Raw genomic sequence first — 23,894 nt, 5'->3', positions numbered from 1 at the left:
GAGTTTTCTTTCAACTGTTAAATATAGAATTGAAACCCAAAGGAGGATACCAGTAATTCCCACACACACACTCTTAAATCTCTCGCTGGGTGGGTGCTTCGGGTTCCTCAACTGGAAAAGGAGCGGACTGCCACCCCTCGCCAGCACAGCTCACACGGGACGGTGGCCAGTGAGGAAGAAGCAGGTAGAAAAGCTCTTGGGCGAGGAGAGGGGGCTAAGCAGGAGGACGTTTCGCTATGATGTGAGGACTCCGGGAAGTAGTACCGCGAAGACAGCCTATCCGCGGTGGGCCTTAAGTCGCAAGAAGTGGCCAGAACCCGAGTCGGGGGTGACCGGATTGGCAGATCTGGGCGCCTCGGCCCCGCCCACCCCACCCAGAAGGCCGCGGGTCAGCTCCGAACGTTCACCGGAGACACGCCCCACCCACGCTTCTGGCGCGCGACCCGGAAGCGGAAGGGGCTCGTCTCTTTCCCCTTCCTGTGCGTCCATCCTGCGTTGTTGCGGCGGAGCGGGAGCGGGAGCGGGCAGCAACGGTTTTGGTAGCTTGCGGTGAAGGGAGCGGACTCTGAGATCCCCGAACAGCCGCCGCCATGGCGGATGTGACCGCCCGTAGCCTGCAGTACGAGTACAAGGCGGTGCGTGTGGGCTCGGGGAACGACCCAAGCTAGGAAACCCACTGGGGAGCGGGAGGCGGAGGTTCTAGTCTGAAGGCCTGCAGGTGAACCACGAAAACGGAGTCGAAATCAGATCCGGGAGAAGGTGGGGGTACATGGCGACATGAATGACCCCTGTAGGGACTAGGGCGGGAAGGATAGGCTAAGAGCTCTGCTAGGAGTGTTTGTTCCCTGTCCCCTCGGCTCCATACCCGCCCCCTTTTGTGTCACCCCCAGCGTGCCAACACTTTTCCCAGGTGTGGGTTATCGCGGGCAGTGTTAGGAGCCAGGATCGTTCAGTTGATTTGATCGCTCTTCTCTCGTGCGCAGTTGTGTGGCGCTCTTTCATCTTAAGGAAAATCTCTTATTCCGAATGTGCTTATCAGCACTTAGTTGCTGCAGTTCTTACTAACTTTGATATTATCAAGTCGTATTCCTGTGATACAGGAAGTGGCCCTACTCCTGTCAGTACTTGGATAACATTGTGATCTTTTCAGAACTCGAATCTTGTCCTCCAAGCTGACCGCTCTCTCATTGATCGGACCCGGCGGGATGAACCCACGGGAGAAGTGCTGTCCCTGGTTGGGAAGTTGGAGGGCACCCGAATGGGAGATAAGGCTCAACGGACCAAACCACAGATGCAGGAGGAAAGAAGAGCCAAGTGAGTATCAAGTAGAAAATGATTTTGGGGGGGATACAAAATCCACCTTTTCTTGAGCATTTGAGCAGTGTTTTTGCCAAAATGTTTAGTGCAAGATGAGTACTGAAGTGAGAAAACAACTTTTATAATGATTTTATTTATTTATTTATTTGGGAGACAGAGCAGGGGGAGGAGCAGAGGGAGAGGGACAGACACGTTCCCTGCTGAGCAATAGCCAACTCAGGGCATGATCCCACCACTCTGAGATCATGACCTGAGCCAAAATCAAAAGTTGGACGTTTAACCAACTGAGCCACCCAGGCGCCCTGAGAAAACAACTTTTAGATCTTTTTCTAATATAAATGTTTCTGATCCATAGGGAGATCTTAATTTTTTCCATGGTATTTTCAACACCCTTGCTATTCCCTGTCTCATTAACTCTTTTTCTTCCATTATAAACTTCCCACCCCTGCTTCTTTCCTCTGATGTTGCCCACTTCCTGCTTTCATTGGTGTGGACTAATATTGAAGTATCCATAATATGAAAGACAGGTTGTTTGTTTTTTTGTTTTTGTTGTGTTTTGTGTTTTTTTTTTTTTTTTCTTTTTGGGGCTATAATTCAAAACTGAAATGATCATTGAACTTTACTTCATCCTTATATTTTGAAATCCCTGATATCTTTATCTCTTTCCTCCCATGATGAAGTCTCAAAAAATTGGTAGGCCCAGTTTTAATTAGTTATATTTGGGTTTGTTGTTTGTTTGTTTTAAGATTTTATTTTTAAGTAATTTCTGAAGCATGGGGCTTGAACCCACAACTCCCGGATCGAGTTGTTTGCTCTTTCGACTGAGCTAGCCAGGCCCCCTTGATTAGATATATTTGGAATGAGTTAATATGTCACTGGTTCTCCACTTTGCAGATTATGGCTTCCTTTCCAGGTTTGTTATAATTTGTTGGGAATCAATGGCAGTAGATTCTTTTGGAGCCTCTTTCTCTGGCTGGAAGAAGAAAATATATGTGAGAGGTGGCAAGTCGAAATTCGATTAAATAGTGTTGTCATGCCAAGTAAGAAGGGTTGTCCTTTTTCAAATGAATGAGGAGGCTGTGTCATTGCAACGTTTATTGCATCTAACGAGAATAACAAAGGATTCCCTTCCTGCTACTGTGTTCCCATAAAGATGGCCTAGTGGAGGGACACCTGGGTGGCTCGGTTGAGCATCTGCCTTTGACTTGGGTCATGATCCTGGGGTCCTGGGATCGAGTCCCATATTGGGCTCCCTGCTCTGTGGGGAGTCTCTGTCTCCCTCTTCCCCTCCCCCGCTCGTGCTCTTTCTCACTCTCTCAAATAAATAAAATCTTAAAAAAAGAAAAAAAAAAAAGATGGCTGAATGGGAATCATTTGCTGAAGTACAGATTCATGGTTTTTTGTTTGTTTGTTTGTTTGTTTTTAAGATTTTATTTATTTGGGGCGCCTGGGTGGCTCAGTGGGTTAAAGTGGGTTAAAGCCTCTGCTCTCTGCTCGGGCTCTCTGCTCGGCGGGGAGCCTGCTTCTTCCTCTCTCTCTGCCTGCCTCTCTGCCTACTTGTGATCTCTCTCTGTCAAATAAATAAATAAAATCTTTAAAAAAAAAAAAAAAGATTTTACTTATTTATTTGATAGATATCACAAGTAGGCCGAGAGGCTCCCTTCTGAGCAGAGAGCTCCATGTGGGGCTCGGTCCCAGGACCCTGAGATCATGACCTGAGCCAAAGACAGAGGCTTAACCCACTGAGCCACCCGGGTGCCCCAGATTCATGTTTTTAAATATTACCTGTGCCATGAAGCTGAGGAGAGGAGGGTAGGCTTGATTTAGTTTTGCCTTTTGGGATGTAGGTTGTGCTTGTTAAACATCATGTGTTCATTAGGCGAAGAAAGCGTGATGAGGACCGACATGACATTAACAAGATGAAGGGTTATACCCTACTGTCCGAGGGCATCGATGAGATGGTGGGCATCATCTATAAGCCCAAGACTAAAGAGACCCGGGAGACCTATGAGGTTCTGCTCAGCTTCATCCAGGCTGCCCTTGGAGACCAGGTGAGGAAGCCAGAGGGTGAAGCTGTGTTTTTGGAGAGGGAGAGAGTCACAGTGGGGAGGTACCAGAAGAACCTTATCTGTGGATTTTTCTGTGTGGGCCATAGCAGTTTGTAGAAGTGGCTGATATTTAGTGAGCATTCACCTTTCGTGCTTGCTTTCAGTCCTCATGTTAGCTCTGTGGCTAGGTGCAATTAATACTCATTTTCCAGGGACGCCTGGGTGGCTCAGTTGGTTGAGCGGCTGCCTTCGGCTCAGGTCATGATCCCAGCGTCCTGGGATCGAGTCCCGCATCGGGCTCCTTGCTTGGCAGGGAGCCTGCTTCTTCCTCTGCCTCTGCCTGCCACTCTGTCTGCCTGTGCTTGCTCTCGCTTCTCTCTCTATGACAAATAAATAAAATAAAATCTTTTAAAAAAAAAAAAAAAAACCTCATTTTCCATTTTATCAATGAGAGATAAGAGGCAAAGAATAGTTGGATAATTTTCCCACATCACAGAGGTAGTATTTGGCAGGGCCACCATATGAGCCTGGGTGTTCTATATCCGGAATCCCTGCTCTTGATCCTTATACATGTGGGATTAGATTAAGGGTCTTTATAAGTCTCAGGGGCTCTGGTGAGGATGAAGAATTACCAAAAGTTTGATGGGCTGGAGGAGCACTGAGCAGTGTCTCTGTCGCCTGGAGAAAGGCGCCAGACTGTTATGGAAGCTGGGTCCTAATCTTTTAAAATCCACCTACCTAATCTTTTTAAAAACAGATGGGTTTTCCTACAGTTGTTGCATTGTTTTTTGTTTTTGTTTTAAAGATTTTATTTATTTATTTGACAGACGGAGATCACAAGTAGGCAGAGAGGCAGGCAGAGAGAGAGGAGGAAGCAGGCTCTCTGCTGAGCAGAGAGACCAATGCGGGGCTGGATCCCAGGACCCTGGGATCATGACCTGAGCCAAAGGCAGAGGCTTTAACCTACTGAGCCACCCAGGCACCCCAGTTGTTGCGTTTTTTAATTAATAGTAATGAAAATGGTCAGAACCTGTATTCAGGTTTTAAAGAGGTGTGGGTCTTCATAGCCCATTGTTACATAAAGCTGGCCAGGGATGTTCTGTGTCTTGTTCTAAATTATTATTTTTTTGCACCAGCCACGTGATATCCTTTGTGGGGCAGCTGATGAAGTTCTAGCTGTTCTAAAGAATGAAAAGCTTCGGGACAAGGAAAGAAGAAAGGAGATAGACCTGCTGTTGGGTCAGACAGATGATACCAGATACCATGTGCTAGTGAACTTGGGCAAAAAGATCACAGACTATGGTGGAGACAAGGAAATCCAGAATATGGGTAACTGAGCTCTTTACGTCCTTACATATTAAGTGGTTGCTTTTGATCTCTAAACTTGATTTTCAAGCCTCAATCATTAAAACCTCTGAATGTGTCCTTGAGTTCCCATAACCTGTTGGGTGTTTGAGAACTTGTGATCTATGAATTTAAGTCCATAGATTATAATAGCTGTTACTTAGTCTTAAGACCTTTTGTATAGAACCTAGGGGAAAACGGAGGCAGAGCCTGTGTGGAGGTGGGGGTGGGGTGGGCTCAGGTGGTTCAAGCCGCGTGAGGCTGTGTCCAGGGTTGGTGGGTTAGAAAAGGTCTTAGTGGTGGCAGTATGAATGACTCAAATCTTATGTTAAGTGTCTTCATCTCTGGGTCCTGAGACCATAGATATGTAGTGAGGCTGGGTAGGTCAGGTAGTTGGGGAGGAATTAGCTCCGTAGTGCCTCATTTCACTAATTTATTATTGTCTTTTTCTAATCCCTTATTGTTGCAGATGACAACATTGATGAGACATATGGTGTGAATGTTCAGTTTGAGTCTGATGAGGAGGTGAGTGATAAAGCAAACCGACCCATTGTCGGTTATATTGTTAAGGTGAGGGGACTACTTCTGGTGTAAAGAAGCTCCCTAGCTTAAGCCAGATAAATTTTTATGGTGTTGTGTGGGTGTCAGCTTTGGGCATAAATGTTACTTTTTTTTTTTTTTTAAGGTTTTATTTATTTATTTGACAGAGACATAGCGAGAAAGGGAAAACAAACAGGGGGACTGAGAGAGGGAGAAGCAGGTTTCCTGCTGATCAGTGAGCCTAATGCGGGGCTTGATCCCAGGACCCTGGGATCATGATCTGAGTCGAAGGCAAGACGCTTAACAACTGAGCCGCCCAGGCACCCCATAAATGTTATTCTGCTAAAAATTTGCTACAGTTGTCTTTAGGGATTTATAAAGCAAATTTATGCTTATAAATGTAAACATAACAATACTTTAAAACCAGCCAAGTGGATCAGCAAAAAGAAAGACAAAAAGTACATTGTATACCTTCATCAAGGGTGTACACCACTATGTTTTATTCCATTTCAGTCTTACTGTGAGAATTTTCCACTTTCAGTATTGTGTCCTGCTGCCAGTTGCTAAATCATGCACATTGGCCCAGGAGCATGGGGCTGTTACGTTCATGGTTGTCTAAGTAACAGTTGTAGCTCCAATAAAATTTACCAGCTCATCAGAATTGTTGAATATAACTAAATAGGTATAAGTGGGACACTTGAAAAAATTTTCAGAGTTGCTTTGTGGTTCTCAGTGGGCAAGTTTGGCTCAGGTAAGGTGCTGGCCTCAAAATCTCATATACTGAGTAAGACCAGAAGCAGGGGTAGCACAAGAGAGTCAGAGGAAAGAGCCCCCAGTTGGGAGCCATGAGATCTGAAGTTTGGCCCTGTATCTCAGGCAGGTCATTTTGCTTGTTCCTCCTCTGTCTGCTGAATAAGATGCCTGAAGTGGATGACTGCTAAGCTCTTCCTGCAGTGTAGTTAATAGGATTATTTTTTAAAGATTTATTTATTTTTTTTTAGAAAGAGTGAGAGCATGAGTGGGAGGGCAGAGGGAGAGGGAGAGTTAATGTCAAGCAGACTCCATGCTGAGTGCAGAGCCTGACCTAGGGCTTGATCCCAGGACCCTCAAGATCATGACCGGAGCTGAAATCAGAGTTGGTTTGCTGACTGACTGCACTACCCAGGTGCCATGATAGGATTTTTTTTTTTTTTTCCAGTTTCTGTTTATGTAATCTCTGTACCCAGCATGGGGTTTGAATTCATAACCCTGAGATCAAGAGTTGCATGTGCTCCAGGTTTGTTTGCTCTTTAAAATCATAAAATCCAGTTAACTAGGGATGCCTGGCTGGTGCAGTCAGTAGAGCTTGCGACTCTGGATATTAGGGTTTTATTTTATTTTATTTATTTATTTATTTATTTTTAAAAAAGATTTTATTTATTTATTTGTCAGAGAGAGAGGGAGAGAGAGTGAGCACAGGCAGGCAGAGAGGCAGGCAGAGAGAGAAGCAGGCTCCCTGCCGAGCAAGGAGCCCGATGTGGGACTCGATCCCAGGACGCTGGGATCATGACCTGAGCCGAAGGCAGCTGCTTAACCAACTGAGCCACCCAGGCGTCCCTGGATATTAGGGTTTTAAATTTGAGCCCCACATTGGGTGCAGGTTACTTAAAACTTAAAAAAAAAGTGGCAACAAACTACAGGGGAGTGTTTCACTTGTAGCATTCATTCATCAGATGTTTTCTAATTAAGTACCTCTTTGTAACCCGATCCTATGCTAAGTACTGAGTACTTACAGTGTGAGAGAGTGTGAGTAAAGACAGTGGAGAGCGAGCTAAGTGGTCTCCACATCTCTGGATCACTGTGTGTTTTCCTAAGCGTAGTTTCTTTATTGTTCTTCTCGCCTGTTAGTTGATAGTTCTGTTTTTTTCATTTATTGATTGTGCGTATATGAGAGAGACCGTGATCCAGTTGGTTGCCACTGTGGCAGGCTAAGGGGAGAGGCAGAAGAGAGGGTAGAAGCATCTCGTGAACCTGTGCCAAGGGGACTTAGGGTAGTGAGATCGTTCAGTTACGTGTACTCTGGAATAAGGCTGACCCTGGCTCCGGGAAGCTATTGGTTTCCCCCCAGAGCCATTGTTCCAGCTATGGAGCTAATTTTAAGGAACTCAAGGGAGAGGGTCTGTGGTGATGTTAGGGTTCCCTCCAAATCATGAATTGGTGTTGGGCTATTTTTGTAGGAAGGTGATGAAGATGTATACGGAGAGGTTCGAGAAGAGGCGTCTGATGATGACATGGAAGGGGACGAGGCTGTGGTGCGTTGCACCCTTTCGGCTAACGTAAGTACAGCTCTTTCTTGCCCTTTGCTGCAAGGCTAGGCGATTTCTGGGTGTAGTGTTTGTTTCTCCTACTTAGGTCCTGTGATATATTAACTTACCAAGGGAGCCTTTTATAGGAGCCATATTAAGCTTTTTTTTTTTTTTTTTAAATTTTTATTTATTTATTTGACAGAGATACAGCAAGAGGGGGAACACAAGCGGGGCGTGGGGGAAGGAGAAGCAGGCTTCCTGCCAAGCAGGGAGCCTGATATGGGGCTTTGATTCCAGGATACTGGGATCACGACTTGAGCTAAAGGCAGATGCTCAGTGACTGAGCCACCCAGGTGCCCCCTTAATAAACTTTTCAATGTCTTGATTTTATTAAGATTTTAGTCACTCATTCTTCCCAAAGGCATGTGTTGATGAAATGTTAGTTTGGTATGCTTCTGAACTCGATATAACAGGGTTTTGTTTTTTGTTTTTGATTTTAATTCTGGGAAGTCCTCAAAAGGCTGGTAGGCTCTGGGTGGCAAGGAGAATTTTGTTGCAGGATTATGTGAGAGCAGTTGGGCAGACAGAGACATGGTGTGAGCTAACGACCCGGTTACTTCTGTAGCTTGTAGCCTCAGGGGAACTGATGAGTTCCAAGAAGAAGGATTTGCACCCTCGGGATATTGATGCATTTTGGCTACAGCGGCAGCTCAGTCGCTTCTATGATGATGCCATTGTGTCACAGAAGAAGGCAGATGAAGTGTTGGAGATCTTGAAGGTACGGCCAAGATGTTGTTTTGTGCTCATGTATGTGTTTCAGCAGATGGGACAGTGGATGAGGCAGATGGCTGCGCTGTTACTAGTGGCATTACCTTCTCTCTGCAGACGGCCAGTGATGATCGGGAGTGTGAGAACCAGCTGGTTCTGCTCCTTGGTTTCAACACGTTCGATTTTATTAAAGTGTTGCGACAGCACAGGATGATGAGTGAGTATACAGTGGTCCTTTCTGGAGCACGTATGTGATGTGTGTGTGTGAAGGAGACGCTTAACTTCCATAGCTTCGGCGCCTGTTTTTGTTAGCTTGCTTTCTACCGCAGCCCCTCCTGTTCACCTTCCTTTCTTCCTTTTGCTGTTGGCAGTTTTATACTGTACCTTACTGGCCAGTGCACAGAGTGAAGCCGAAAAGGAAAGGATCATGGGAAAGATGGAAGCTGATCCAGAGCTCTCCAAGTTCCTCTACCAGCTCCACGAGACTGAAAAGGAGGATCTGATCCGGGTAAGACCTGGGTTGGTTTGTCCGCCTGATTCCCGAGCTAGAGTGTTTGCTTTGGAAAAGAGACATCAGTTAGAAGATTGTAGCTTAGGAGTGCCTGGATGGCTCAGTTGATTGAGTGTCTGACTCGATTTCTTCTCAGGTCATGCTCCTCCTTGAGATCGAGACCCATGTTGGGCTCTAAGTTGAGTGTGGCGCCTGCTTGGGACTTTCCCTCCTTCTGCCCCTCCCACTCATGCACGCTCTCTCTGTCTCAGAAAAATTGTAGCATAAAGCTGAATTCCTATTACAACACGATGTTGAGGGGTGCCAGGGTGGCTCAGTCATTAAGTGCCTGCCTTGGGCTTGGGTCATGATCCCGGGGTCCTGGGGTGGAACTCCACTCAGTGGGGAGTCGGCTTTTCCCTCTGCCCTCTCCCCCACGCTGCTTGCGTGTCGCTCGCTCTCTCTCTCTCTCTTTCTATGTGCACCCTCTCTCTCAAATAAAATCTTAAAAAGTTGAGGGCGGGTTGAAGAAGTAAAGTATTTCTCTGAATTCTTTGAGGTTTGTGACTGGTAGAAATTAGAATTAACACACTCACATTGGTGTGGTCAAGAGTCAGCCGGCCGCCTGCTGTCTTCACCAGCACCAGGGGCCCTTCACGGTTTACACAGTAAATCATGGTATCTACTGAAAATGCAGGGATAGAACATGTATGTTGGCTGAACACAGAACCCACACTTCTACCCTTGGGGTTAACCCCCACTCCCCCCCCCCTTTTTTTTTTAAGATTCTATTTATTTATTTGACAGAGATCACAAGTAGGCAGAGAGGCAGGCAGAGAGAGGAGGGGAAGCAGGCTCCCCGCCCCCTGAGCAGAGGGTCCGATGCAGGGCTCGATCCCAGGACCCTGGGATCATGACCTGAGCCAAAGGCAGAGGCTTTAACCCACTGAGCCACCCAGGTGCCCCAGGTGTTAGTCCTTGATGCAGAATTGTTGAACATCTACTTTTGAAATCCTTGCAGTATGCACTACATATATATATATAAATTTTTTACAGGAAATTTTTTTTTTTTTTTTTTTTAAGATTTTACTTTTTCATTTGAGAGAGAGGAGAGTGTGTACATCCATGAGTGGAGGGAAGGGCAGATGGAGAGAGACAACAGACTCCCCACTGAGTAGGGATCTTGATATGGGGCTTGATCCCAGGACCCTTAGATTATGACCCGAGCTGAAATCAGATGCCTAACCAACTGAGCCACCAAGGCCCACGTGCATTAAAGCTGTTCACTTGCTTTCATCATTCTGGTTGTCCCTGTGGCAAGTGTCTGAACGTAAAGGACTGTCTTTCTGTCTTGGGACTTACTGGTCAGCACCTGTGAATCAGGCTTAGCTAAGCAGGGACTGAAAAGGACCGGAACCTGCAGTGGTGATGAATTGTTGTTCTTTTGCCTTTCCCATTGCAGGAGGAAAGGTCCCGGAGAGAGCGAGTGCGTCAGTCCCGGATGGACACGGACTTGGAAACCATGGATCTGGACCAGGGTGGAGAGGTAATTCTCAGGGTCATTTCCAAGGCGCTTCCGGATGGGAAATGCATTTGTTCACCTCGCTCATTTTGTGTTTTTGTTTTTTATACTCCTAGGCACTGGCTCCACGGCAGGTTCTGGACTTGGAGGACCTGGTTTTTACCCAGGGGAGCCACTTCATGGCCAATAAACGTTGTCAGCTTCCTGATGGGTCCTTCCGTCGTCAGCGCAAGGGCTATGAAGAGGTGCACGTGCCTGCTCTGAAGCCCAAGCCCTTCGGTTCAGAAGAAGTGAGTGAATTGCTCTTCTCTGTTTTCTTCAGTTTTCACCTCCCTTCCAGCTTAGATTTTAATTTTAGACCATTGGCCAAAATGTGGCCTTGTCTCATCGATGGTTTATCTGTGATGTGGAAGCTGCTTCAGGGGTCCCCGTGTTTTGATCTCAAGTCTGGGGAACAGTAGTGAATCTCCGTCAGCAGAGAGTGCCATGGGGGGCAGTGCCGGGAGGTGCGGTCCTGGCCATCCCACTGAAACAGCCTGCGCCAGGGTGCTGCCAGCAGGACGTGAATAGCATTTCTCTCTTCTAGCAACTACTTCCCGTGGAGAAGCTGCCCAAGTATGCGCAGGCCGGTTTCGAGGGCTTCAAAACCTTGAATCGGATCCAGAGTAAACTCTACCGTGCTGCGCTGGAGACAGACGAGAACCTGCTGCTGTGCGCGCCTACTGTAAGCATCGCCCTGACCGCTCTGCTCTGGCAGGAAGTGCCGTCTGTTTTCTGTGGCGAGATCGTTTGTCTTCACCCATGTTCGTCTATAGCACTTCCCCCGCCTGCCCCGACTTTTTTCTTCTCTGACGGAAGAGATGTTAAATGGTCAGATATAATTCCCACGACATGCTCCTGAATCTGTTTTGGTGATAAGCCTGGGGAAGTGAGGGCAGGGAAGCAGACCTTCTCATCCTTGACTTCCACCTTAGGGTGCGGGTAAAACCAACGTGGCCCTGATGTGTATGCTCCGAGAGATAGGGAAGCACATTAACATGGACGGCACTATCAACGTGGATGACTTCAAGATCATCTACATTGCTCCCATGCGGTCTCTGGTGCAGGAGATGGTGGGCAGTTTCGGAAAGGTAAGGCGGTGGAGAGGTATTGGGGATGGGTCTGGGGCATCACTGCTTCGTTTACTGAATGTGAACTTGATTTGTTTCAGATATATGTTTTTAGTGTTTGTAGTCTAATTCATTTGATATCTCCCTGCTGGGTTGATACCTCCTTCCAGTACCTTCCTCTCAGACTTCCCAAAGTGTGATGGCAAGGCCCCCTTTTTTTGCCTGACATGCCTCTTCTCCACCTAGCGCCTGGCCACCTATGGCATCACTGTTGCAGAACTGACTGGTGACCACCAGCTGTGCAAGGAGGAGATCAGCGCCACTCAGATCATCGTCTGCACCCCCGAGAAGTGGGACATCATTACCCGCAAGGGTGGGGAGCGCACCTACACGCAGCTTGTGCGGCTCATCATTCTGGTGAGCAGGGAGTACTTGGGGATGTAGAGACCAGGCCTGGTCAAGGAGGGTTTCCTGGGATTATTTTTATTTATTTATTTATTTTAAAGATCTATTTACTCACTTGAGAGAGTGAGCAAGTGAGCAGGGAGGCATGGGGGTGGGGGAGAGAAAATCTCACGCAGACACCCGACGGAGCCCAGAGCCCACCGTGGGTCTGGATCTCATGACCTGAGCTCGTGACCTGAGCTGAAATCAAGGGTGGGATGCTTAACCAACTGAGGTGGGTTTCAATGCTGACCATTTCTTCCATGCTTTCTTCCAGTCACTAGCCTGTATGGTGACAGCTGTTGTCAGCATTGCTGTTACCATTAAATGAGAATTTGCACTTAATTGAAGAATTTCTGAGGATGTGCATGGTATTTGCCATGTTGTTCCTCATGTCTTTTTTATGTCTGGAGTATTTTGAAATGAATGTCAACAGACATAACTGATTGTGTCTTCCCAGGATATCAAAGGCTTTATAAATGAATAATCCATTCTCAGGGAATGAGGAAGGAGTCAGGAGATTGTGTTCCATATACACAGAAGCACACAGGCAAAAATGACTTTGAGTCTGAGTGTAGTTTCCGTAAGTTGTCTGGGAGAGTAGAAGGAGGTCCTGCGTGTTGATTTTCAGTATCCTAGAGCAGGGGTTGGCTGACTCTGGCTCCTGGTTTTGGAATACAGCCGTACCCATTTATTTACATAGGGTTTACAGCTGCTTTTCTGCTGCATTGACCCAAGTTAACTATAATGGACTCTTGAATAACACAAGCTTGATCTGTATGGGTCCACTTGTATATTGATTTTTTAAAGGTAAATACAGTATTGTATTATAAATGTGTTTTTTCTTTATATTTTTAAGTACTTTTTTTAGCATACTTTGTTGTAAGAATATAGTATATAACACATATGAAGTACATGTTAGCCGACTGTGTATGTTATTGTAAAACTTCTGGTAAAGGGTAGGCTATTTGTAATTCAGTTTTGGGGGAATGAAAGTTATGAGTAGATTCTTGACTATGTGGAGCACCCTAACCCCCTGTGTTGTACAAGGTTGAACTCTATTTGTAGCAGAGATTTTATGGCCTACAAGCCTAAAATATTGATTGCCAGCCCCTGCTTTTGAGCCTTGCTAGTTCAAAGTCTTTTATTTTTTTATTTTGTTATTTGACAGAGAGAGGGAGATTACAAGTAGGCAGAGGGAGGGGGAAGCAGGCTCCCTGTTGAGCAGAGAGCCCAATGTGGGGCTCAATCCCAGGACCCTGAGATCATGACCTGAGCCGAAGGCAGAGACTTAACCCACTGAGCCACCCAGGTACCCCAGTTCAAAGTCTTGTTACAGGCAGAGTACCTGGCCCCATTCCACACCTAATAAAATACAATCTTTTTTTTTTTTTTTTTTTAAAGATATTTGTTTATTGAGAGAGAGAGTGAGCCAGGAGAGCTAGAGGGAGAGGGAGGGAGAGAATCTCAGTGCAGAGCCCCTGGGGCTTGATCTACTTTTTAGTGATATGCCCTGCTGCGTGCTGAAATTCAAACAGCACTGCATTAGGCTATATGAGCTCATCCTTTGATTCACGATGCTTTTTGCAAGTACAGAGTAGTAAGGATCACTGTGCAGAGGTAAAGCCTTGTGTGATAGAAATACGGTCCGCGCAGAAGCTTCATTTCAGTAAAGAAATTTTATCTTTGAAGTTGTGAGCTCATTGACCTAAAGCATCAGATTTTCTTGCATTAAAGCATATGGTTCACTAAACTAGCAACACAGCTCCATGGTCACAGCATGGTATTTCCTGGGGTATTTCCTAGTGAATGTTGTCTCACTCTTTGGGTTTCTCTTGCTGGGATCCCTTTTTTTCCTTATTTGGCATATCTGGTACATATTACAAGATAGGACCGTTCTCTGGAAAGAGGGCTCCATTTTTCTGGTTCTAGGGGTAATTTGTGGCCCCCTCATCCATCTTAGGATGAGATCCATCTTCTCCACGATGACAGAGGTCCTGTCTTAGAAGCTTTGGTGGCCAGGGCCATTCGAAACATTGAGATGACCCAGGAGGATGTCCGACTCATCGGTCTTAGTGCCACCCTCCCCAACTATGAAGATGTGGCTACCTTCCTCCGTGTTGATCCTGCTAAAGGCCTCTTCTACTTTGACAACAGGTATGAGAAAAAGCGGGAGAAGTTTAACCAGGGTGACCTTCCTGCTGCCCTTCCCCTTTTTCAAGGAGCTTTGTTGGATTGAGTATTAGAAGGTCTTTGGGTTTTAACATGGTGTGAATCCAGAAAGGAGTATCATTCCTGGGCAGTGAAAATGGTTTTATTTCCCCAGTTTTCTATGCCAGAAGCCTCATTTGTCTAACTATTGAACTTCTAGCTTCCGCCCCGTGCCTCTGGAACAGACTTATGTGGGTATCACAGAGAAAAAAGCTATCAAGCGTTTCCAGATCATGAATGAAATAGTCTATGAGAAAATCATGGAACATGCTGGAAAAAATCAGGTCTGTCTGTAGTTTCCTTTTGAACTCCGTTTTTTTGAATTTTTGACTTATACTCAGGCAAGATTGACAAAAATAGAAGACACAACAGAGATCACTAATATTAGGAATAAAATGGGATATTACCTTAGAATATGTAGCCAGTGAAAGGATATTAAAGGAATACGTGAAGAATTTTACATGCAAATTTTGACAACCTGGAAGAAATGGGACAATTCCTCAAAAAATACCAACTATCATAACTTAGCCTAGATGAAATAGATAACCTGAATAGTCTTGTAACCATTATAAAAAATTGAATTTGTAGTTTAAAAACTCCCCAAAAGAAATCCCCAGGTGTGGATAATCAGCCTGTCTCTCTGTATTATCAGGGATCCTGCCACAACAGATTTGGGTGGCTGACACTAAAAATGTAACACAGTAAAAATAAAGGTGAAAATTAAAAACTAGTGAGAGCATTTTACTGGAAAAGATGTTATAATTTTTTAATTGAGCACAGTTTAGTCAAGTTCACCAAGACACAAACTAAGGAAAAGCTATAGGTCATGTATAGATTTTTGTCTCATAAAAAGCATTTGCATTTAAGTGAAGAGACTTATCTTTTCTAGCGCTAAATACTTGACTGAGTATTTCCTACCAAATGGTACTAGTCTCATCCTGAGACTTAGTTCCTCGGCCCTTTTTTAGAGGCTGTTGCCCATCATTTAATACAACATTTCAGTTGTTACTTTGCAGACACATTCCTCAGGTGGCTTACAGTCCCGTCAGGTACCTGGACACAAAATTTGTAATTGAGATTTCCTGAATTTCCATCCTCACTATGTTTAAACGTGGTTTCAAAGGTAGAGTGCATAAGAGTTAGCTTAGTTTCCCAGCTACAGGGCTCTGCCACGCTCCTTTGTAGTTTAGTTCACATAGGGTCTTGCGGCGTCAGAATCAATATACGTTCCTGTCATTGCTCCTTTTCTAGACCTCGGTTTCTCACCTCAAAATGGTGTAGCCTCTGCTTCCTGCTGCTGGTGCCTCGGGGCCATAGGAGTGACTGTGGTACCTGTGTCTCTTAAACAGTGATTTTTCCATAGGTGCTGGTGTTTGTCCACTCCCGGAAAGAGACTGGGAAGACGGCCAGGGCCATCCGGGACATGTGCCTAGAGAAGGATACTCTAGGTCTATTTCTGAGAGAGGGCTCAGCCTCCACAGAAGTCCTTCGGACAGAAGCTGAGCAGTGCAAGGTGAGGAGAGACAGGCCCAGTTCTCTGTTCCTGCCTGGTAACTGGCTCAATCCAAGGCTGTCCAGACAGTCTTTGACTGCACTGTGGGGCTGTTGTTTCAGACAGGTTAAGGTCAGTTGGCTGGGTCTGGTTTTGTGGACTAGGTTAAGGGGCAGGGTCTCCTGTGAAGAGATCTGCTCAGTTTCTGCAGTTCTCCCGGCGAGGCTCACCTCCTCACCTGTTCTTTTTCTGTTCCACAGAACCTGGAGCTGAAGGATCTTTTGCCATACGGCTTTGCTATTCATCATGCGGGCATGACCAGAGTTGACCGGACACTTGTAGAGGATCTTTTCGCTGATAAACACATTCAGGTGAGGGTGGGCAAAGTGCAGGCTTCAGAAGACCTGAAAGTCAAACGCCAGACTTTGGTGCCCGGTGCTTTGTTTCTAGCTCAGGTAAACCAGGTCAGGGGTCATGATAGTACAGTAGACCGAGTGTTGTGCCGCCCCTCCTAGCGCTTTACATACTGCATGAGGAAAGGTGAGTGATTTAGGAAAGTGTCTGAGAAGCATGACAGAGGAAGCATGTTCTGTGACTCCAGATACCTCCAAGCAGGTCCTCATGAAGTTAGGACCTTGTTTGTTCTCTCTCAGGATATGGTGTATTACTGATTGTCTAGTAATCTTAAGTTGGTTAACATTGGCCTACACTTTCACTTGTTAAATATCTTTAGAACCATGAAATGTTACTGGGTTGAATAGAAACTAAGGACTCCTTCCGCCTTTGTTCCAGTGTTATGCTGACAAGTGTGGGGCCTACCTCAGTTGCGCTAGGAGCTCTGAGGCCGGTTTCCTGGAGGTCTTGGGGATACTGACCCTCTGGTGGTAACATCTATTTTCCTTATTACCTTGCCTTGCTTCTGTAGGTCTTAGTTTCCACAGCAACGCTGGCTTGGGGTGTGAATCTCCCCGCACATACAGTCATCATCAAAGGCACCCAGGTGTACAGTCCAGAGAAGGGGCGCTGGACAGAACTAGGGGCACTGGACATTCTGCAGGTATAGAGTCTTTGAGGTTATTTTCAACTGGAAAAAGTTTACCGTGTATAAAATGCAAGGAGGCCAAAAAGGCGGCAGATGGAGGAAGGTGGGCGTCTGTAAGGTAGAAGCCTGGGAACAGATCCATAAGCTCTGTGGTCACAGCCTTCTCGGTTTGGTTTCTGACCTAGATGCTGGGACGTGCTGGAAGACCCCAGTATGACACCAAGGGCGAAGGCATACTCATCACATCTCATGGGGAGCTACAGTACTACTTGTCCCTACTCAATCAGCAGCTTCCTATTGAGAGCCAGATGGTTTCAAAGTTGCCTGACATGCTTAATGCCGAAATCGTGCTGGGGAACGTCCAGAATGCCAAGGTAGAGAAGGGCTCTGCTTTTGGTGCTTCTTGCTTTCTCAGGAGAAATCGGTACCAAGGGTGGGATGGTCTCCGTTGTGACACTTGGGGCCACCAGCGCCCAGGGTCCTCCAGCCCTGAGCCCCACGTCTTTGATGGAAGCAGTCTCTCAGAAGCTTGTCAAGTCTGTGGCCGGCAGTTCCCCTTGTTACCGAGATCTCAGAAAGCATTCTCTGTCTCTTTAGTAATGGGATGTTAAAAACTTTCAGAAGATGACATAATACACATTTTTGTAGTTGGGAATTAATTTGCAAGTGATCTGCGGGAACATTTCATTTGGACATCAGTTCTCTACGCTAAGATCCACGAGCTGTCTCTCCTTTTAGGATGCGGTGAACTGGCTGGGCTATGCCTACTTGTATATCCGGATGCTCCGATCCCCAACCCTCTATGGCATCTCTCACGATGACCTCAAGGGGGATCCCCTGCTGGACCAGCGCCGACTGGATTTGGTTCATACTGCTGCCTTGATGCTGGATAAGAACAATCTGGTCAAGTATGACAAGAAGACAGGCAACTTCCAGGTGAGTGTGCTGAGGGATGGAGGCAAAAGTCTCAGTAAAAGCAGTTGCCCCAGGGGACAGTTTCTCACATTCGTTCTTGATTTGGATGCTGCCTAATTGCCCATTGCTTGGAACAGTAGAAAAACAGGTGGGATTAGACCGTGACTTTTGAATCTGGGAACTTCCAAAATGGTATATGAGAATCTGCTGGTGCCTCCTTTCTGTCACTTGGTGTCAAGGTAGCTAATTCAGCTGTCTATTCTGTATGGGCATCAGCTCACCATCGGTCAGTGTACTGTACCATCTTTCCTCGTGTGTGCCGGGCTCTTGTGTTGCTGGGAATTCATCCAGTGGGCACCTGGGGCACCCACTGTCCACCATGAAAGGTTGCCACTTGTCAGTGATCGCTGTTGGATTGAGTGTTCCTCCTTCATAGGTGACAGAACTGGGCCGCATAGCCAGCCACTATTACATCACCAATGATACCGTGCAGACCTACAACCAGCTGCTGAAGCCCACCCTGAGTGAGATTGAGCTTTTCAGAGTTTTCTCCTTGTCCTCAGAGTTCAAGAACATCACTGTGAGAGAGGTGAGTCCCCACAGCATGTTGGGACCGGTGGTTGGTACTCACTGCCGAGCTGCTGGATGGGTTCTCTCTGTGGTCACCTGGCTTTTCCACGACTTGTTTCCTTCTTTTGGCAGGAGGAGAAGCTGGAGTTGCAAAAATTGCTGGAGAGGGTGCCCATCCCTGTGAAGGAGAGCATCGAGGAGCCCAGTGCGAAGGTGGGCCCACCTCCTGATTTGAGTTTCTCCCAGTTTTTGCATTCTTCTACATGTTCTTTTTATGTGGAATAATGATTATTTCATGCTTCTGAAGCAAGATCTTAACCTGGCATGTACTCCAGAATAGAAACGTGATTTGCTTTCTTGGACCGGGCTAGTCAATGACTGGCCACCCTCTGGCCAATCTTGCTTTTTTCCAGATCAACGTGCTGCTCCAAGCCTTCATCTCACAGCTAAAGTTGGAGGGCTTTGCACTGATGGCGGACATGGTGTATGTTACACAGGTGAGAGCAGAGGGTGCTGCCAGAAGAGACCCGAACAGCTCCAGCCCCTGGTAGTGTGCGTCTTGGAGAAAGGTGGCCTGACTCTAGTGAGGGGGAAAGGAGGCCAGGTTTTACCCTAGTTGGCTCGTTGGTTGATGTGTGTCTGTTATGGCTACTCTGTTTCACTGACCTTGGGCATGCAGAGAGGTAGGGCCTTAAGAGATCAGAGTGCTGGGGAGAGCCACAGACATGGTGTCTGCTTCTTCCAGAGGATGATTTCACACTATGGCCACTGGGCTCAGATACAAATCCAGAAACGGCAAAAGACTCTTAGCTATGTTTTGTCTTTATTTCTAAGGTTAAGTCACTAGCTCTTGCTAGATCCCTAAGCGCTAAGTGATCTGAAGCTTTAAAATCATGCAGTGAGCATTAGATTAAGAGGTACGGTGAGCTTGAGCTGCATTTTTCTATTTTATGTTCAGTAAGCATCTACTGTACGAAAGGGGAACAGTCATTACGAGAGGACTTTGTTTCTGAGTGGCGTGCCTAAGTGCGTCAGAGCTTGAGGTAATGAAGTGTCAGGTGGCTTCATTAGGGCTGGGGAGAGTGGGGACTTACCAGAGGGAGTGCTTTCTCTTTCCCCAGTCGGCCGGCCGGTTGATGCGCGCCATCTTTGAAATTGTCCTGAACCGCGGTTGGGCGCAGCTTACGGACAAGACCCTGAACCTCTGCAAGATGATCGATAAGCGCATGTGAGGGGCCGGGGGGTTGGGAGCTGGTCACTGCAAGTGAAGGTCCCCGGGCTAAGGGGTGGTGGGGAAGCCTGGGAGTGCACTCTCTCCAGCCTTCACTAGTGAAGTGGGACTTGCACTGGGTAGAAGTTAGAAAGGGAAGCCTCCTTGGGTGGAGCCTGGTTAGAGGAAAAGGGGCGGGCAGTGATGGCTTTCAGGTGTCGTTGCCGGTGCAGTTCTGAATGCCTTCCTTCCTGGCCAGGTGGCAGTCCATGTGTCCTCTGCGCCAGTTCCGGAAACTCCCTGAGGAAGTAGTGAAGAAGATCGAGAAGAAAAACTTCCCCTTTGAGCGTCTCTATGACCTGAATCATAATGAGATAGGTGTGTGGGAAGCTCTCCTCTTTGTCTTTATAGCTCCAACATCTTTCTGCTCCTTCTTCCTTCCCAATTCCAAGGCCTGGTGCCCTGTTGTCCTGCGTTCACTTCCCACCACCCACTGAAGTAACAAGGCCAGCTCTTGGTCTTGGGCCTTCGAATCCTCTGGGCTGCACCGAGAGTGGGGGGAGGAGTCTGCACCCCAGAGTGGAATGTGCCCCTCGCCCTCAGGGCCCAGTTTGCAGCTCCCGCGTGGCAGGCTGCAGCCCCCATAAGTTCCTGTCCTTCTAGGGGAGCTCATCCGCATGCCAAAGATGGGGAAGACCATCCACAAGTACGTCCACCTCTTCCCCAAGTTGGAGTTGTCGGTGCACCTGCAGCCTATCACACGCTCCACACTGAAAGTGGAGCTGACCATCACGCCCGATTTCCAGTGGGACGAGAAGGTGCGTTCTTGCCCGGGGAGGGCCTTCTTGCAGACGAGACGCTCCCGAGAAGAGCTGGCCTAGAGCCGGGAGTCCACGCGGGCTCACATTCTCTCACCTGTGCTTGCGTTGGCAGGTTCATGGGTCGTCAGAGGCCTTCTGGATTCTGGTGGAGGATGTGGACAGTGAGGTGATACTCCACCATGAGTATTTTCTGCTCAAGGCCAAGTATGCCCAGGACGAGCACCTCATCACGTTCTTCGTGCCTGTCTTTGAACCGCTGCCCCCTCAGTACTTCATCCGAGTGGTGTCTGACCGCTGGCTCTGTGAGTGTGTGTCTGCATGTTCCCGTGGGGGCAGCTCTCCTGGGGGAATTGTGAGATTGTCTGCCCTTTCTGTTGGACTGGACTCTGGGGTCAGAGCGATGCTAGCTGCTGACTAGCTGTTGCCTTGGGGTTTCCAGTGTGCATAGAGTGGCTCCGAGGGGCCATTAGTAAAGGGAGGACTGCCTGTGACCCATCCTGTTTCTGTCGTGGCAGCTTGTGAGACGCAGCTGCCTGTCTCCTTCCGGCACCTGATCCTACCAGAGAAGTACCCACCTCCAACCGAGCTTCTAGACCTGCAGCCCTTGCCTGTATCTGCCCTGAGAAACAGCGCCTTCGAGAGCCTCTACCAGGATAAATTTCCTTTCTTCAACCCCATCCAGACCCAAGGTAGGCGTTTCCATCCCCAGGAGGTCTTTTCCTTTGGGAGCCTTTTAAGGTCCCCTAGAGACTGTTCTTTGGCAGGAAGGGCGGGAGGGTGCTCAGGGAGATGGAGCAGAGCCAACCATGGGAGCACCCCGGGGCTTTTTCCCTTCTCAGTCCTTGGTCACAGCTAGATTTCCTTTGCTTTTCTGCATGTGTCACTGGGGAGAGTCTGTAGAACAAGGCCTCCTGTGGTGCACTGTTGTTTCTCAGGCAGCTGGGTCCATGTGTGCAGCATTGACGGAAGCCTCCTTCCCCTCATTGTTTTTGACAACAGCCATGGTCACAGAGCGTGCCGTTTTCTAAGTCCTTTTGGCTGAGCACATGTGGGTGTTTTCTTCTCCCTGCCTCCTACCGATCCCATGAGGGATTTTCTGTCGGTGACAATACTGTTTGTACCTGTTGTGCAGATGAGGAAACTCGGCAGGGAGAGGCCCCTCCGCTGAACCACCTGATAAACAGAACTTGGACTTTAACCAGCCTTAATGCTGGGATGTAGACTTTGCCTTGTTCTTTAGTAGACTGTTTCCAGGGACCAGAGGAGAGTGTTGGAGGGGCAGAGAAAAGCAGCCAGTTCCTTTCTGTTCTGCGTCCTGGGCCCTGAGAGGACTGGCAGACAAGCACAGGGTTCTGCCATCCTGCAAATCTCCATGCTGCCCAGACTCTTGGTCCGTGCTCTTCCCGTGCTACCTGCGTGTGAGGGGAAGGATGGGGGGAGATGTAGTAGGCTGACTGCAGGTAGAGGCTCCGATGGCAGCCCCTTCATGGTGGCACCTGAGGGCGGGCTGGCTGGCTGAGTTTCTTCTGGTGGCCTCTGTTCCGAGGAGCGGTCTGAGTATCTCCTCTTCTCCCATGTTCTCCCCGCTGCTCTGCTGGCCTCCAGTGTTCAACACCGTGTACAACAGTGACGATAACGTGTTTGTGGGGGCCCCCACGGGCAGCGGGAAGACCATCTGTGCAGAGTTTGCCATCCTGCGGATGCTGCTGCAGAACTCGGAGGGGCGCTGTGTCTACATCACGCCCATGGAGGCTCTGGCGGAGCAGGTGCGTGGTGTGGTGGTGTGTCCCCGGTGCGCTTGCCTGGAAGCTGCTTTCCTCTGAGCCCAGATCAGAATTCCTTGAAATTTGCAGGGTCAGTTGTGGCAAGACTCTGCTCTCTTTTGTCAATGTCCTCGGTGTGTGTACCGAATGAAGACACTGCCATCCCTTCAAGGTTGATGTGGGCTTATAAAGTAATTTGAGATGCACAGATCAAGTCTGTTTGGCTTCTAGGGCTTTTCTCGTTAAAAAATGAAACAACGCCTGGCCTGATGTTTTCGGCCCTTCCTTTCCTTGCATGCCAGGTTTACATGGACTGGTATGAGAAATTCCAGGACAGGCTCAACAAGAAGGTGGTGCTCCTGACAGGGGAGACTAGCACAGACCTGAAGCTTTTGGGCAAGGGCAACATCATCATCAGCACCCCAGAGAAGTGGGACATACTCTCCCGGCGGTGGAAGCAGCGCAAGAACGTCCAGAACATCAACCTCTTTGTGGTGGATGAAGTCCACCTTATCGGGGGCGAGAATGGGGTACGGCTTGACCTTAAAGCACAGGAGAGTGGTTGTGATGGGCTGAGTGGCCTTGGCATTGGGACTTTGGGTCTGAGGCAAGAGACTAGGTGCTTCTACTAAGAAGATTCTGCTTGTCACTTCATTCCAGAGGGACAGTGTGGGACTTTTTTGGTAGTACTCTGGGAAAATAGCATTGCTTAGTGGAGATTGGGTGCCACAGAGGAAGTGGAACCAAAGGTAGGAGCCATCCAGATTAGAAGGAGGAGATAGGCGATCATTTCATGGTGGTTGCGCTATACGGAAAGGCTGGGGACAGGGTGCCTGGGCCTGTAGTGACTCCCTCTCTGTGTCCCAGCCTGTCTTAGAAGTGATCTGCTCCCGGATGCGCTACATCTCCTCCCAGATTGAGCGGCCCATTCGCATTGTGGCACTTAGCTCCTCGCTCTCGAATGCTAAGGACGTGGCCCACTGGCTGGGGTGCAGCGCCACCTCTACTTTCAACTTCCACCCGAATGTGCGCCCGGTGCCCTTGGAGCTGCACATCCAGGTAGGGTCTGCCCTCCCCGCCTCCCTGCCCTCCCTGCTCTCCCCACTCCTCCGTGACCTCGAGTCAAGAGGACCGGCTCCGACTTCTCTCTGTTTCTTTCGGTCTCCAGGGCTTCAACATCAGCCACACACAAACTCGCCTGCTGTCCATGGCCAAGCCCGTGTACCATGCCATCACCAAGCACTCTCCCAAGAAGCCGGTCATTGTTTTTGTTCCGTCCCGAAAGCAGACCCGTCTCACTGCCATCGACATCCTCACCACGTGTGCCGCAGATATCCAGCGGCAGAGGTGGGGTGGGGTGGGATGGAGTGGGGGGAGTTGGGCCACTGTGGTGGGCTCACCCCAAAGGGCACTCTGTTGATGAGGGTGGCGGTTAGCCCCCGTCAGACTACGGGCTGGCCAGCAGCACAGCTGGAAGGGTCTTGCCAGGGACTGGAGGCGCTCGGAGCTGAATCCGTGCCCATGCCCCCTAGGTTCTTGCACTGCACTGAGAAGGATCTGATCCCATACCTGGAGAAGCTAAGTGACAGCACGCTCAAGGAAACACTGTTAAATGGGGTGGGCTACCTGCACGAGGGCCTCAGCCCCATGGAGCGACGCCTGGTGGAACAGCTTTTCAGCTCAGGTGAGAAAAAGTCTTGTGGCCCAGAGGGAGGTGCTAAGGGTGTATCACAGGCTTTTCGATGTATCACACCCACCTTTTCGATGCGGGTGATACTTCGAGCACGCTAATCACCTTCAAAATACTTTCTGATTCTTTTATCTATTATCTCATTCGATTGTCTCAGGGGCCTTGTGATATGGGTAGAATATCGTGCCTGCATGCTAGATGAGAAAACAGGCAGGCACAAAAGGTGGTATTACTTAAGAACCGGGTTTTCTAGAATAGGACCTTTGACCAGTAGACCTGGTTTTCCATGGATACCACACTCACCAAGGCTGTT

The 23,894-nt window shown here is 48.2% G+C and overlaps 1 protein-coding gene across 1 annotated transcript in view; it reads left to right on the top strand.

Moving 5' to 3' along the window:
- The first annotated feature begins 468 nt into the window (after positions 1–468).
- The window catches only part of SNRNP200 (small nuclear ribonucleoprotein U5 subunit 200), a 29,878-nt gene continuing 6,452 nt past the window's right edge, over positions 469–23,894 (top strand). Inside the window, exons 1-34 of the mRNA XM_044261664.1 lie at positions 469–635; positions 1,151–1,314; positions 3,197–3,368; positions 4,502–4,694; positions 5,179–5,234; positions 7,466–7,564; positions 8,160–8,312; positions 8,420–8,519; positions 8,674–8,810; positions 10,255–10,338; positions 10,431–10,604; positions 10,901–11,038; positions 11,289–11,444; positions 11,670–11,840; positions 13,831–14,024; positions 14,239–14,362; positions 15,442–15,591; positions 15,831–15,941; positions 16,496–16,627; positions 16,798–16,986; positions 17,351–17,548; positions 17,964–18,116; positions 18,230–18,310; positions 18,511–18,594; positions 19,219–19,325; positions 19,567–19,685; positions 19,971–20,125; positions 20,241–20,430; positions 20,644–20,817; positions 21,734–21,894; positions 22,194–22,421; positions 22,759–22,950; positions 23,060–23,238; positions 23,424–23,575. Coding sequence (XP_044117599.1) covers positions 591–635; positions 1,151–1,314; positions 3,197–3,368; positions 4,502–4,694; positions 5,179–5,234; positions 7,466–7,564; positions 8,160–8,312; positions 8,420–8,519; positions 8,674–8,810; positions 10,255–10,338; positions 10,431–10,604; positions 10,901–11,038; positions 11,289–11,444; positions 11,670–11,840; positions 13,831–14,024; positions 14,239–14,362; positions 15,442–15,591; positions 15,831–15,941; positions 16,496–16,627; positions 16,798–16,986; positions 17,351–17,548; positions 17,964–18,116; positions 18,230–18,310; positions 18,511–18,594; positions 19,219–19,325; positions 19,567–19,685; positions 19,971–20,125; positions 20,241–20,430; positions 20,644–20,817; positions 21,734–21,894; positions 22,194–22,421; positions 22,759–22,950; positions 23,060–23,238; positions 23,424–23,575 — 4,915 coding nt within the window. The 5' untranslated portion in view covers positions 469–590. The remainder of the gene's footprint in view (positions 636–1,150; positions 1,315–3,196; positions 3,369–4,501; positions 4,695–5,178; positions 5,235–7,465; positions 7,565–8,159; positions 8,313–8,419; positions 8,520–8,673; positions 8,811–10,254; positions 10,339–10,430; positions 10,605–10,900; positions 11,039–11,288; positions 11,445–11,669; positions 11,841–13,830; positions 14,025–14,238; positions 14,363–15,441; positions 15,592–15,830; positions 15,942–16,495; positions 16,628–16,797; positions 16,987–17,350; positions 17,549–17,963; positions 18,117–18,229; positions 18,311–18,510; positions 18,595–19,218; positions 19,326–19,566; positions 19,686–19,970; positions 20,126–20,240; positions 20,431–20,643; positions 20,818–21,733; positions 21,895–22,193; positions 22,422–22,758; positions 22,951–23,059; positions 23,239–23,423; positions 23,576–23,894) is intronic.

This window comes from Neovison vison, chromosome 8 (assembly GCF_020171115.1).
Source record: "Neovison vison isolate M4711 chromosome 8, ASM_NN_V1, whole genome shotgun sequence".
NCBI classification, from domain to species: domain Eukaryota; kingdom Metazoa; phylum Chordata; class Mammalia; order Carnivora; family Mustelidae; genus Neogale; species Neogale vison.
The sequence above is the reverse complement of the archived record's forward strand: the minus strand, read 5'-3'. Positions and strand labels throughout refer to the sequence as shown.